The 13,983-nt window shown below is 44.2% G+C and overlaps 1 protein-coding gene across 19 annotated transcripts in view; it reads left to right on the forward strand.

The window, feature by feature from the left end:
* The window catches only part of PHLDB1 (pleckstrin homology like domain family B member 1), a 437,675-nt gene that overhangs the window by 304,501 nt on the left and 119,191 nt on the right, over positions 1-13,983 (forward strand). For all 19 annotated transcript variants that reach the window (XM_086956734.1, XM_086956721.1, XM_086956728.1 and 16 more), the window contains 3 exons: positions 3,812-3,967; positions 5,077-5,187; positions 6,526-6,615. In XM_086956734.1, the coding sequence (XP_086812860.1) occupies positions 3,812-3,967; positions 5,077-5,187; positions 6,526-6,615 (357 nt within the window). The remainder of the gene's footprint in view (positions 1-3,811; positions 3,968-5,076; positions 5,188-6,525; positions 6,616-13,983) is intronic.

A 13,983-nucleotide genomic window follows, 5' to 3' on the forward strand; every position in this document is an offset into this window, starting at 1 on the left:
CTTTGGTTCTCTCCAGTACAGAAAGCAGCCCTTTTGTGGTGCCCGAGGTTGCAGCTCCACATCCTCTTTTCCAAGGAGCTCCACCCAGTATCACTCCTACAATCAGAACCAACTGCATTATTCGACTCCAACTCGTATACAGGAGGTAATTCTTCCAGGAAACAGCGACTTGCCTTAGAACCCACCCTTAATCCATCCCAAAAAGGCTGACGTTGGAATTTCTCTCTTTTATTCCATTTGGTCAACGATGCCATTTATCTGTTTGGGGTTCTAATAGCTGTGTCGAAAGGGAACGCTCTAGAATTTGGCAAATTCCCTCTTGCTACACCTTCAAAGGGGGACCTCTACCTTCTCACCTACGCGAGTCGTTTGCACAAGTGTCTATATTGATACACACAGGGACCGTCGGAGTGGTTCCGAATCTCCATCAACAGAGTTAGAGTTTACTCTCAGTTCCTCATCAACAAGCAAGTCAGAAAGGAGGCGCCTGATTTTTGATCTTTGCGCAAACTTTTCAAATGTTGTACTTCAAAAAGGTCCTGAAGTTCTACTGCCAGAACGACTTTATAATTACACTCGACCTCCAGGATGTCTATTTTCATGTGCCAATCTTTCCACAGCACAGGAAGTGGCTACACTTTACAATAGGTACAAACCTTTCCAATTCAAGGTCCTACCTTTGGACTTCGGTCCGCTCCACTTGTCTTTACGTGGATCCTATCACCAGTGGCAGCCTGTCTACGTCTGCAAGGCATACAAATTTATCTTTACTTAGATGACTGTATAATAATGACTCGCTCTTATCAACAGGCAGTCCAGCACACCCAGACTTTCAGTCACTGTTTCAAAACCAGATTTTCAAAACATCATGACAAGTCCCAACTAGTCCTAGCTACGATATGAATATTTCTCGGAGCATCATTTAATACAAGCCTAGCAAAGGTGTTTGTCTCACACGAATGACAGGCTTTCTTCTCCCACTTGGTGGTTCTTCTACATACAAAAAAGGTCAGTTTTCAGTAGATCCTCAGTCATTCCTGGCCACGGCCTCCACCTGCATCCAGTTGGTTCCCAACTGCAGATTACACATTAGAAAATGCTAGAGGAGCTAGCCACGTAGTGGCCGCAGCTATCTGGCCCATTCGATGACAACATCCTATTTGCCTTTCGAATGAGGACACCGCTGGGCTGGTTGGCCCACACTCCCAGTGTCGCAGCAGGCCGCTCCCTCCTCGGACGCTCCACCGCTCACCCTTACCAACGATGCCTCTCTGGAAGGTTAGGGAGCGCACCTTCAGGCTTTTTTCCATCAAAGGCTGATGGACGCCTCTCCAATGCACGTCGCACACTAACTGCTTGGGGCTGTTATCCAGTTTCATGGCTCTGAAAGCCTTCCGCTTCATAGTGCGAGAGGAATCAGTGTTGGTGTATAGTGATAGTATTGTCTGCACACGCTATCTCAACAAGCAAGGAGGTACATGATCACTGTTGCCAAAACAAGCACAACACATTTGTGAATAGACCATTCACTATTGCGTTGATATTTCTGCAATACATGTTCCAAGGGTCTCGAACGTCATGACGGACTCCCTCAGCTGATCCGCCTGGGACAACCACGGGTGGGATCTCTACCAACAGACCCTGGATCACATCTTATGCCCGGGGGGCCAACCAGACCTGGATCTGTTTGCAACGCCTCTCAACCGCAAATGCCTATACAATGCAATCTGGCTTCCCCACAAAAGATTGTGCGGAACTGCATTCGATGAACTAGTCAACAGTATTTGCATTCGCTTTTCCGCCGATTCTATTTGTGCCTCATCTCCAGCAGAAAATGAGGTTCGAACCATGTCACATCCCACTCTTAGTGCTCAGAGGGCCTCGCCGACTGTGGTGCACGGGCCTCCTCCTACTACCTTGCTGCAAACCTTTCATGCTTCGCCCTCTGCGGCACCTTCTGACAGTGCAGTACGGACGGATTCATCATCCGCATTTCTCAGACCTCCAGCTTGCGGCTTCAACCTGTGCACTCTGAATTTGCTCACTTGTGCATTGCCTCAGACTGAAGGGAGGTTTTCTCGCGAACGCAAGAGCCCCTCCACTACTTAGACATATGAACTTAAAGGTAAACACTTTGATAACTGGTGCAAGTCTGTCTGCATCAATTCCGTGCATGCTACACCAGAGCAAATCCTACCTGTTTTTCTGCTTATGGCAAAGTCAGCCCTTTTCTCATTTCGTCTTGAAAAGTACAGGCTGCACTTCTCGTTTTCGCCATGACTGATTCCGGTCTCTCTATTCCTCCCGGATTATTCACAAGTTCTTTTAGCGCCTCTACAGGATGTGCCCTCCCATCGGGCATTCCCAGCCTACTTGGCGCCTCAACGTCGTATTGGCCCAGCTTCCCTAAGCTTCTTTTGAACTAATCCACTTTCTGATTCGACATTTCTAACATGGAAAGTTTCCCTCCTACTCGCTCTCACGTCTTCTCGACGTGTGAGTCCTATTCAAGCTTTTACCATCAAACATATTTAACTTCAACGTCCAAATGATTCTCTGGTGCTGCGCACCAATCCACTATTTATACCACAGGTTCTATCTGACTTTCACCTTTATGAACCAGTCATCCTATGAAACTTTCTTTCCAAACCCTCAGTCTTTAGCTGAGCGCACTCTACATTCTTTAGATTTCGAACAATGTATTAAATTCTACATACAATGAACAGCTGCGTTCGCAAGCCAGACCACCTTTCTTGTGTATGAGCGGAAGTTTTTAGTGCATCCAGTGACCAAACAAACCATTGCCCCTCAGCTATCTCTTTTTGTCATACAAAGATGGGCAAGCCCTTGCCTACTCCGGTGAGGGCCCACTCGACCAGGGCAGTTTCATACTCCACTACCCTATTCGCTGGAGTGCCTCTCCATCAGATCTGAAGATTAGCAACGTGGTCCAGCAGACGTATGCTTCACGAGGCACTACTGTCTGGAGGTAATTGACAGTGCAGGCACTGCTGTGGGTCAAGCGGTGCTTCGGAATTTTTTCAAGTAAGGTGAGCCTCTGTTGCTTCCCTCCTCCTGCCATAAAAGGTTTTTGCATTTTCGCATCAGTGTACCATTAATAGTGTTTGTTTAAATATGCGATATGTTCATGCATTACAGTTGTAACCTTTTATGGATATATTGGCTATTGCTTGCTATTCTATTCAAGCATGTGAATCTATGAAAGACACCCCAATACTGGAGAAAAACAAAAGTTACTTACCTGTAAACTGTGGTTCTCCAGTATTGGTGTCTTTCATAGATTCACATGCGACCCACCCTTCCTCCCCTCAGAGGCTCTCTTCTCCTCTTCGACACTTTTGTCACTCTTGTGCTACGAAAATCTGAGGGCCTGAGCTTCTGAGGAGAAGGTTCTAGAGGGTGCGACAGCCTGATGGATATGCCAGTAAAGTGATTCTCCCTCAATGCTTCCTTATGTATTAATAATGTTCTATAGTACTTTCAAGCATTCTATTATTATTAAATTCTATCTTATTATTACTATGACATATATTTTTATATATGTGATTTTTTACTACTATTTTATGTACCGTTGGACTCCCACTCCGATGACTGGGAATATTCAAGCATGTGAATCTATGAAAGACACCAATACTGGAGAACCACAGTTTACAGGTAAGTAACTATTGTTCATATGTTGCAGAGTGAGTGTGAGCCTTTGAACATACAAACTGGGCAGGGCAGTTTTGAGGGTTTAGGAGGAAAGCACCAGGAATGAGATGAAGTTTAGAAGTGTTTGTATCTTTTGAAGGAAGCGGAGAGCCTGGATGCACAAACCAAGCTGTTTGAGGACCTGGAGTTCCAGCAGCTGGAGAAAGAGAGCCGCTTGGAGGAGGAACGGGAGACTGTGAGCCACCAACTCCTGCAGAGCAAGGCCGAGTACCACCGCAACATCGCCAAGCGTAAGGTACGGGCAGACTTTGACATGGAGGGGAAACTAACCTGTCTGGACAGAAAGGGCTTGGGGAGGAGAGGAAGAAGACCAGGTGCACTGCTACTGCAGAGCAATGCAGAATTATCACCACATTACCAAGAGGGATGTAGAAACGCTGTGGCTAAATGGGCTTGAGGGCAAGGAGCCAGAGCAGCCCAAGACCTTCTGGGTAAGGGGGCGCCATAGAGGAAGGAGTTATGAGAGGCCATGGAGTGCAGCACTAGACCGTGAGCCCTCCATATGCTACAGAACAAGGCACAGTGCCGCCATGACACTGCCAAGAATAAGTTATTGGGTCGCAAGGGGCTTTGGGGACTTTGGAGAGTTGAGAGACAGCTTAGCAACACTGGGCACTTAAAGAGTGCAGCATAGAGGCGTAGGCAGGTACTCTCTAAAGGATGGGAGACCATAAGGGATCCTGCTTCTGAAGAGCACAGCAGTGCTTTCCTCCAATATCTGGTGTGTTGCATCATTGAGTCAATTGGTGGACGGGGAGTATCACAGTGATGTAAAAAGTGGGCCGCATATTGTCTGTAGGGGATAGCACAGGTTCCCAAGGAGATTCAAAGGGGAGTGTGAGACTTCGAGAAGGCAGTGGAAGCTGTCTGTGCCTACAGAGGAAGCACAGGTCTTGGAGGGGCAACAAAGCAGTGGTAAACTGAAACCTGGAGTGACGTGGCTTGGGTGAGTAGCAAAGAAGGTGGGATGGCAATACGTTGCTTGGGACTAAGGCCAGCACTGGGTGTAAGTGAGAGTGCAGGTTCTGAAGGTGTGCATAGGGTCAGGAAGGACAGCATATATTATGGAGGGGCTGAACATGTGACACCAGCATCTGTAATGGCCTTAGAAGGCATGTGGAAAAAGTACATGTAGGATTGTAGCATATGCACAAGAGAGCAAAACATTTCATGAAGAGCATGATATACTGGAGAGCAGAGGTAGAGCACCTGGAAGAGTTATGGTCTGCTCTGGTTGCCCTCTCCAGGCCTGAGTACATACCTTGTGGTGAGAAGTGAAAGTGATTGTTCCCGGTAACAATTGGCAATGTTAACACACTTCTCTGACCATTCACGTCTTTGTAGGAGCGGGTGGCAGCACTGGAGAACCAAGCCAATCAGATACGCATGCAGGCTGCACAGGAGTCCGAACGCGTCACCAAGGAGAAGAATGCCATGCTGTTGCTACTTCAGAAGGTATTGCTAGCTCACGTCTGCTGGTGGAGGCATTGCATAGTGGGCAATGAGTGGGTATTTGAGCCTATCTTACACTGTACTCTTTGGGATGCTCTTAACCTTTCAAATTATGAATTCCGCATTGGTCACAGAATTCTCTGCATAAACCGAGAATTTAGAATTGTCTTGGTTTCCATCTGTAACATGTAACTAGAAGACGTCTTATTCAACATGTTTGATCACAGCTGACAGTAGCTAACAGCTTAGAGAGTAGAGAATACATAATGCTTACTTCTGTTTGCATCTAACACCTACAACAGTGCCCCTGCTAAACCACATCTGACCACCACTTCCCAGAGCAGACTTATTGATTTTTGCTCATCGGCCTGACCCTTCAGAAAAACGCAATGAAAAAGACTTATGGTGCAGTGCTGCCTTGCACCCACATCAGTTTTACCTTAAGGCAGGTGACTTTAGTTTATCTCAAATATCTTTGAGTGGGTGCCCCAAGAAGCCTGGAAATGGTGAGGAACCTGAACGAATACCCATGCTGTTAGCTGCAGGTCCTGATAAGCAGGTGTAATCCATAGGCTCACATTTTAGTTGCATCAAAGTTCAGTTTTGAATGGTGCAGACTGACTGTAGAAATGATTTCGAAGTTGGTGTAGGTGAAAAAATACATGAAAAAGGCCGTAATGTAAGATCAGAGCAAAAAAGTGACTGGAGTATGAAATAAAGATTCTCATAGATAAATGCATTGCACTACCAGTCCTCTACACAGCAGTGCTCTGCTAGAGAATTTCAACTTGGAACCGGCTAGGTGGATCAAAGAATTTTGCACCCAGCCTCAGGACCATCCTATTGATACTCTTGGCAAGCATCCTCACAATCCTCTAAGCATCACAGGCTTACAGTCTCTCCAACACACTATCTAATCCCATAGGCTGGTGAGTCATTTGGGAATTCGTGGCGGTTTTGTTCTGCTCTCGTGATAGTGCCCTACCTTTTCCAACACATGGGTTTCTGTCTTCACACAAGTCTTTCCTGTAACCTTCAAGTATTACCCATTTCTAAGCAGTAGCGGGTCATGTGACACTGAGAAGCTTTGACCTGTTTTCATTATCTGCTGGAGCAGAACAGAGATGCCACTTGACACCTAGAACCTCTGACTTACTTACATTACTGACTACTCAAATTTTGTTGTACCTAGAACCTCTGATGTTTTGACCTCGTATGACTGAACAGCAGGAAGACATTAATTGGAGTCTAGAATCCCTGCTCCCTCTGCATTGTCTATTGTCTTAGTTTTGCAGTTCAATGAAACTTCATTTTCTAAGTAGCTCTAACTGTTTGTTGCAGGAGAAGGAGGCACTTGCAGCCCTTGAGAAGCGATACTATGCAGTCACTGGTGGGAGGACCTTTCCAAAGAGCCCATCTGCCTTAAAAGAGGTAAGATGGGGCAGGCGTATGATTCTAATATTAGACATTTACTGCTAGTCTTGATAGGCTCTGAGCTGCTGCAAGATGTATTTAATACACAATGTTTTATCAAGTGTCTATCTTCTACAGTTCTGATAGGTGCCAAATATTGGAGGCAAGCTGAATAAGCATTTTAATAATATTATACTGTTGGGCAACAATGATGCTTTTGGAGTTCAAATCTGCTGAGCATTTACCAGGTGCATACAATTTGTAACAACAAAAACACTACGGTGAGGTAGGACCCGGGGGAATATTTAAAGACCAGTCTCTGGAGACAGTCCCCAATACAGAACAAAAACAAAGAAGTACCAGAGGGTCTAGGAAAGAAGTGAGTTTAGAATGGGCAGGGAACAGACCAACAACAAGAAAAACCCTTTAACTGACTAGACAAAAGCGTGATATACACTGACCACTCGATAGATGGTCAGAGATACCCATCAGTCACCACTCGGAACCGCCCTTCATCATTTCGGATTTGTCAAGACCATCCATGCAAGTATGTGTTTACGCAGACGTAAGGAGACCAGGTGGTTAATGGGTCTCCTCCGCTGCACCAACAATAGTATGGTCTACCACTCTATAAGACTGATGAGTGGTGAGGCGTGGTGTGACTGGGGAGTGCAGTGCAATAAACGTGAAAAAGTAAACATAGAAAAGTGTATTATAAAATTGGATAAGGGAGCACAGAACAAACTTTATTCGGATGATGCTCGCTTGACCAAGATTAAAAATTTGTTAAAGAAAGTTTGAGAAATGCGCTGTCTACAGATGGAACCAGGTCGACATGTTTCAGCAATGTATGGACATAGTCGTCCTTGCTTTCTTCAGGACCACATTACAAACAAATGCTACTGCAAAGTGTGAAATAAATAATAAGTGACAACTAAGAAACAGTATAAGACAGACAAGTACAAAAGTCACCTGCAGTCTCCAAGTGAAGAGTCTTGTCTTAAGCTTACAGCTAGTGTCGTTCACTGAAAGGTCAGAACAGAAAAAGGGGGGGGGGGGGGTCAAGTGTCAGACTGACTAACTACACATATAAACTCACATTAAGACTAGGTCCAATCAGTATAGACCTTCAGCTGGGTCAGACTGACAGTGCTGACAAAACACTCAAAACAATAGTGTAATTAAATGTCCACTATTTGGATATACAATTTAAATGCCAAATAAGTATAGAAATAGCATCTTACCATAGTCTGTAAGATGTGAAGACCTCACCCCACCTGACAGTGGCTCAGGAGTAGAGTGAAGCACCGCTCTATAGAACACGTAAAAATGAATCACAACATGTTTATCAAAGTGTGCTAAAACCTTCATACAAAAAACCTTCCATAAACTAAGGTGTGCAAAGGATTTAAAGAAAACGGAGTATGCCGAGTTGTTAATAACCCCGTTTCAATCTCATAAACCCCGCAAAAGTATTTGCAGAGATAACATTGCCATCCATATAGGAAAGATGCTCGTAAATCACTGGCGGAATGCGCGCTGATTAGTGAACCTACACACTCTAAATTTGTGTGTGAATCGCTGCGGAAGGAAAAGGAACACTCTTACCTAACCGTCGGTACTCCTTAGCCGGCGTCTGAACCGACTGGGGAGGCACCGAACGGCAGGAGTGTGTTGCGTTATATGGAGAGCTCCGGTTGGTCAGAAGCACACGTGCTACACTCCTTCCGTAGTGTGATAGGCTCGCTTACTGGCTGAAGAAGTTACAGGGCTCGCTATTGGTGGTATAGCGTAGCCAAGGTGACGACTATTTGTAAACACAGTGGGCGAACCGATCGTTCGCAAAGGGTAGATGTCAGCCCTAATTAGTTGTCTAACAATATGCGGGATGCTGGTGCCCTCACAACGTTTTTAGGAACATAAAAAAACTGCAATTTCTTTCATCAGCGGGATTACAGGCGCGAGAAAGACCCTAAAGATTAATATGAGTCCGCTTCATTGTGGGTCTTAAAGGTTAAAGTGAGGCAGCTTTGCTGGGATGTTATAACAAAATATAATATAACATAATATTTTATGTTATATTTGTACTTCTTTGTTTTTGTTGCATACAATTTGTAGACATTGAGAAAAACAAGTGGACCTTTTTGATGCAGTCACCACTTTGCAAACTTATGCGTAGTAAGGGAGTCTGCAACAAATGCGGGTACAAAGCTATTGTTGCAGGTAAATAACTGACATAATTGCCTTTCTTGGCAAAACTGACAGCCTGCACAACCAATCAAAGACACAAGCACTGTCCAATTAATAGGTTTGAAGTGTGAAACTTTTCTGGATTCACATGCTGTGCATTATTCCACCATCTAGTGGTTGAGTCCTGAATTCTCCTTATAAAACGTTTGTCCTTCTACTTTTTGTTGTGGGCTTCGACAGAACTCCATTTGGTGTCCTCTTGTGACATCATTGTGCTTCCTCTGGAAGCTCCCACCTTTGGTCACCATCTCAGGTTCTTTTTTTCCTCCGTCTGGTCTGGATGCCTACTGAAAGCTCTCGAACATTTGGAAGGAACCGAAAAATCAAAAGAAATTCACTGAAAGTTAACTGGGGGAAGGAAACATCTGTAGTAGGTACCAGAGAAGTTGTTTGAGAAGTTTAAGGTTTCTCTTCAATGGTTCCAGAGAATGCACATGCAGGAAGGTCCCTGTGTGTTGCGATGGAGAAGAATCCATTCCAGTTTTGTAAGAACTGCCATCATAAATTTGCCCAGAAGGACCAACACCCGGTCTGCAACCTCTGCCTGCCTGTAGACGATTGTAGTGAAGACTTCAACGCCTGCTCAGTGTTCTAATTGAAGACTCGGAGTAAGAGAGTGGCAGAAAAGGGCCTGCCACACATGCAGGGCCAACATTCTCCACCGTCTCTACAAGACTTGAGACTCAAGTGACGAAGAGGAGAACCTCGCCGAAGGACCTGCTGGGGATACGGATGCCAACATCCAGATCGTGGACATCAACACTCAAGGGAACAAAAAGACATCCCAACCATTGTAAGAGAATCATCGTCTGCATAAAACTTACCTGAGTTGCGAAAATCTAGCTCTAAAACCTCGGAGGGAGCTCAGGCTCTTCCACACGCATAGGTTTGCGCATGCCTCAACACTTATTTATTTTGAAATAAAGCTGAAATAGACTCACATCAGTGGAGTACCAACCAGCCCTCGCCTCAATGAACAGACACGTTGTATACCAGAACAAGGCAGGTCTAACAATGACGTTCCAGGCCCCGCAGAACTTAAGGTGATCAAGTTCCTTCACCTGGGAGGTGAAACTGCAGGGTCATGGAGGATCGCACGTCGCCTGTGAAATAAAGTTGCCTTCCACACCAGGTAAGTCTAAAGGTAGGTTTATTTAAGAGGTAAGTCCAGGCAAACCTGCTGGGAGATGCTCTGCACAATAACTGTTCCAATTCAAGCGTCATGAAATTCCATGATAAAATGGACTTCCACGAGATGGAAACGAGAGCGAGACATAAGAGCGACACATACAGTATAACACCAATCCTAGCTGATTCAGTAATAACATTGACTTCTAGGAAAAGAGCTAGCATTCCAAGCACAACAGGGCATCCTCCAGACAAGGAGAGTAAGAGATTGGACCTCATGGGTCGAAAGGTGGCGAAGTCCTGCAAATCAATGGCGTATTGCAAATTCCAAGCATTGCACAACTATCATGCCTATCAACATTGGGAAGAAATAGAGGAGTTGATTAAACATCTCCCTGAACAATACCAAAAGAAGGCTGGACCTTTGTTGAGGATGGCAGAAACATTACCAACCCATGTTTAAATTCTGCACTGGATGCAGCTTACACATCAAGCAGGCCGATGATGGGATTCAGAGAAAGAAGACATGTCTGTTTAGGGATTTCAGGTTTCAAACCTGAAGTACAAACTAATATTCTAAATGCAGTATTTAAGGGAGAACAATGATTCAGGAGTGCAGTAGATGAGGCTGTAAATCAGTTAAAGAAGGACGACGAAACAACAAAGTCAATTGTAGCTTTACAAGTCAGAGGTAATATGCATAGAGGATCACTCTACCTTTACTAAGACCCACAGGAAGGGGCACCTTCCACCCAGGAACCTCCCATCAAACATATCAGCGAAGAAGTCAGTCAAACAAACAACAAGGTGGGCAGTCCAAGCAGGAAAGACTGTCCTTTTGCGAACGTGGAAGAGGACAACCACAAAGGGGAGGAGCTCCCCCTGCAAATAAGTGACTCAACCAAGATCACAAGAGACACTCTAAAGAGATCCAAGAGTGCAGTAATAAAACAAAAGACAATCCAAGGTGCAAAAATAGAAAATCAATAATTCCTACATTCAACACCAGTAGGAGGCAGAACAGGAGTGGAGGGAGACAACTTCTGACAAATGGGTTCTAAACATAATGCAATACAAATATTGCATAGAGTTAGACAAGCCACCTCCAGGCAAGTGTTCAAGGAGAAAGGTACATTCAAAGGAGGAAACAACTTGTCTACTCAAGGAAGTGGAGGAAATGTTAACAAAAGAGGCCAGAGAATTAGTACCAAAGATTGTAAGAAACAACTGAAATTATCCAACGTATTTCCTAATGCAAAAGGTAGATGGAACATTACACCCAAAACTAGACCTGAGGCTTTTTATTTAACAAGTTTATAAAAAGGCAAAAATTCAAAAAAACCCTACAAGAGGTAATACCACAACTACAAGCTGGGGGTTACATGGCAACAGTAGATTTAAAGGACGCTTATGTACACATTCACATTCCCATGAACACAGGCTACAAAAGATTCCTCAGATTCATGGTAGTGTTTTCAAGTTCTTGGCAGTCAGAATAAAATCAGCACCAAGAGCATTCACAAAGGTGTCTGGCAGCAGTAGCAGCATATCTGCGAAGACAAGGCATGCACATTATCCCTACCTAGACGACTAGTTGGTAAGGGCAAACTCACTCAAGACATGCCAGGATCACATTCTGCAAGTAATAAAGGCTGCCAGCTGGGATTTTCAATAAACATGGAGAAGTCCTATCCAGAACCAGAACAAGAGAAGAAGTTCTTGGAGCCAGGATAAAATAATTCAAGGTAAATTATTCCCCAGTGAGAAGAGAACACAGTCCGTATTGAAGGAAAAACAGCTGTACCGGTAGGGACAAGCTCTGAAGTAAGGACGGTGGGGAATCTATTAGGAATGATGACTTTTTGCATCTCCGTAATACGCAACACAAGACTACACGTGAGACCATTTCAGGAATGGCTACAAAACCAGTGGTCACAGGCAATGGGGAGTTGGGAAGATTTGGTGGTTGTCATGCAGCAAATAGAAAAAGTGATAGCGTGGTGGAACAGATCAGATATAACCCAGGGAAAAACATTTACAAGACCAACTCCAACAGTGACCATAACAGATGGGATGGGATGCACACATGAACAATCTCAAAGTAAGAGGAGTTTAGAAGGAGCAGGATGCTCCCTCTAAACATCCTGGAGTTAAAGACTGTGTCCCCAGCATTAAAAGCCTTTCAGGGAGAGCTGTGGGGCAAAGCAATATTGATCTAAGCAGCCAACACAACAACTATGTTTTACCTTAACAAGCAGGGTCAGATTCAGTCTCTAGCATTGTCGAGACTAGCACAAGAGCTCTGGAACTGGGCAATTTAAAGGAAGGTGGAGATCTTAGCTGTCCATTTACTAGGAAAAGACAATATTGATGCAAACCGACTGAGCGGGCAGGCTACATGTTCTCACAAATAGGAACCAAACCAAACTGTACACAAGAGGGTCTTTCAAAGACGGGGAACTCCAGACAATGTAACCAAAAGTCCCTTGTCAATGCACTGTTGATAGATTGGTCAGGGAGAGTTGCATACGCTTCACGCCCCCACCCTGATACCACTAATTCACAGAGTGATCAGCAAATGCAGAATCCATGGTATGACCCTGATTCTAATCGTGCCACAGTGGATGAGGCAAACATGGTTCTCAGAACTTATAGAACTATCCCAGGGAGTTATTCACAAATTGTCAGTCTAACAAGATCTGCTGTCTATGCCATAAGGAAGGGTGCTTCACCAGAACCAGAGTCTTAAAGCCTCGCAGCTTGGCTCCTGAAAACGTAGAATTTGGCCATTTAAAGTTACCAGAAAATACAGTGGCGGTCCTAAGAGAAGCAAGAAAACCAACAAATAGAACGTGTTATATAGCTAATTAGAAAAGATATTCACTTTGGTGCCTTAAAGTTTATTAAAATATAATACAAGAGATAAGAGAGTATTTAACACGTCTATTAGAATGTAGACTGACTTATTCATCCTTAAAGGTCCATTTTTAGCAGCAATACGGTGGCTTACACAAGAGGCCACATTGGCAGATGCTTCTTTACAGCACCAGTTATTTAGCAGCTTCTAGAATGAGCAAACAGAATTGCACCTTCGATAAAGGTACCAGCATCCACGTGGAACCTAATAGTGCTTGCAAAACTGATGAAGACACCATTTGAATCTTTACACAAGGCTGCCTTGCATATGCTCACACTAGTAGCCATTACCTCACTAGCAGAGTTAGTGAATTATAAGCACTCGCCTTGCAAGAACCTTATTTACAAGTACTCAAGGAAAGAATTGTCATGGGAACCTACATACATTCTATGCCAAAGGTTATATCTCAGTATCTCTGTTCCACATGAATCCGAGCATACAGATACCAAGTTATTTTCAGAAGCTGAGGAGACACTCAGAAAGGACATTACACACACTAGATGCAAGACGCGTGGTAATATATTACGTTGAAAAGACTAAGGCGGACAGAAAGATGAAACCGCTCTTTGTTTTGTTTGCAGATAGTTTTCTAGAAAGACCACTTACAAAGAACACAATTGCAAGGTGGATAGCTCAAAACATTTAGCTGTGCCATAGGAGCGCAGGAAAGACATTATAAAAGACTCTGGTGCACATTCAACAAGAAAGAAAGGTGCAACCATTGCCTTTCTAGCAAATACTATATTACAAGACATTTGCAGCTACTTGGTCATCAGTGCACACATTCACAAAACACTACTGTGTGGATATTCAGATGAACAAGGTAGCACAAGTAGGACAAAAAGCCTTATAACATCTGTTTTCAAATCATTGTACATCTTCAACCAACCACCACTGTAGTAACAAACTGTTACAAAGTCAGTTCACAAGTGAACCCTCCCACCTCCTCCAAGAAGATGAAAGAAGGAAACGGCAAAAATAAAAGGAAGAATCTGAAGATGGCGACCAAAGGCGGGCTGGAGCTTCCTGAGGAAGCACAATGTCACAAGGGGACACCATATGGTGGATTGTCGAAGCAAAAACAAAGGATA

This window comes from Lissotriton vulgaris, chromosome 2_1 (assembly GCF_964263255.1).
Source record: "Lissotriton vulgaris chromosome 2_1, aLisVul1.2, whole genome shotgun sequence".
NCBI classification, from domain to species: Eukaryota; Metazoa; Chordata; class Amphibia; order Caudata; family Salamandridae; genus Lissotriton; species Lissotriton vulgaris.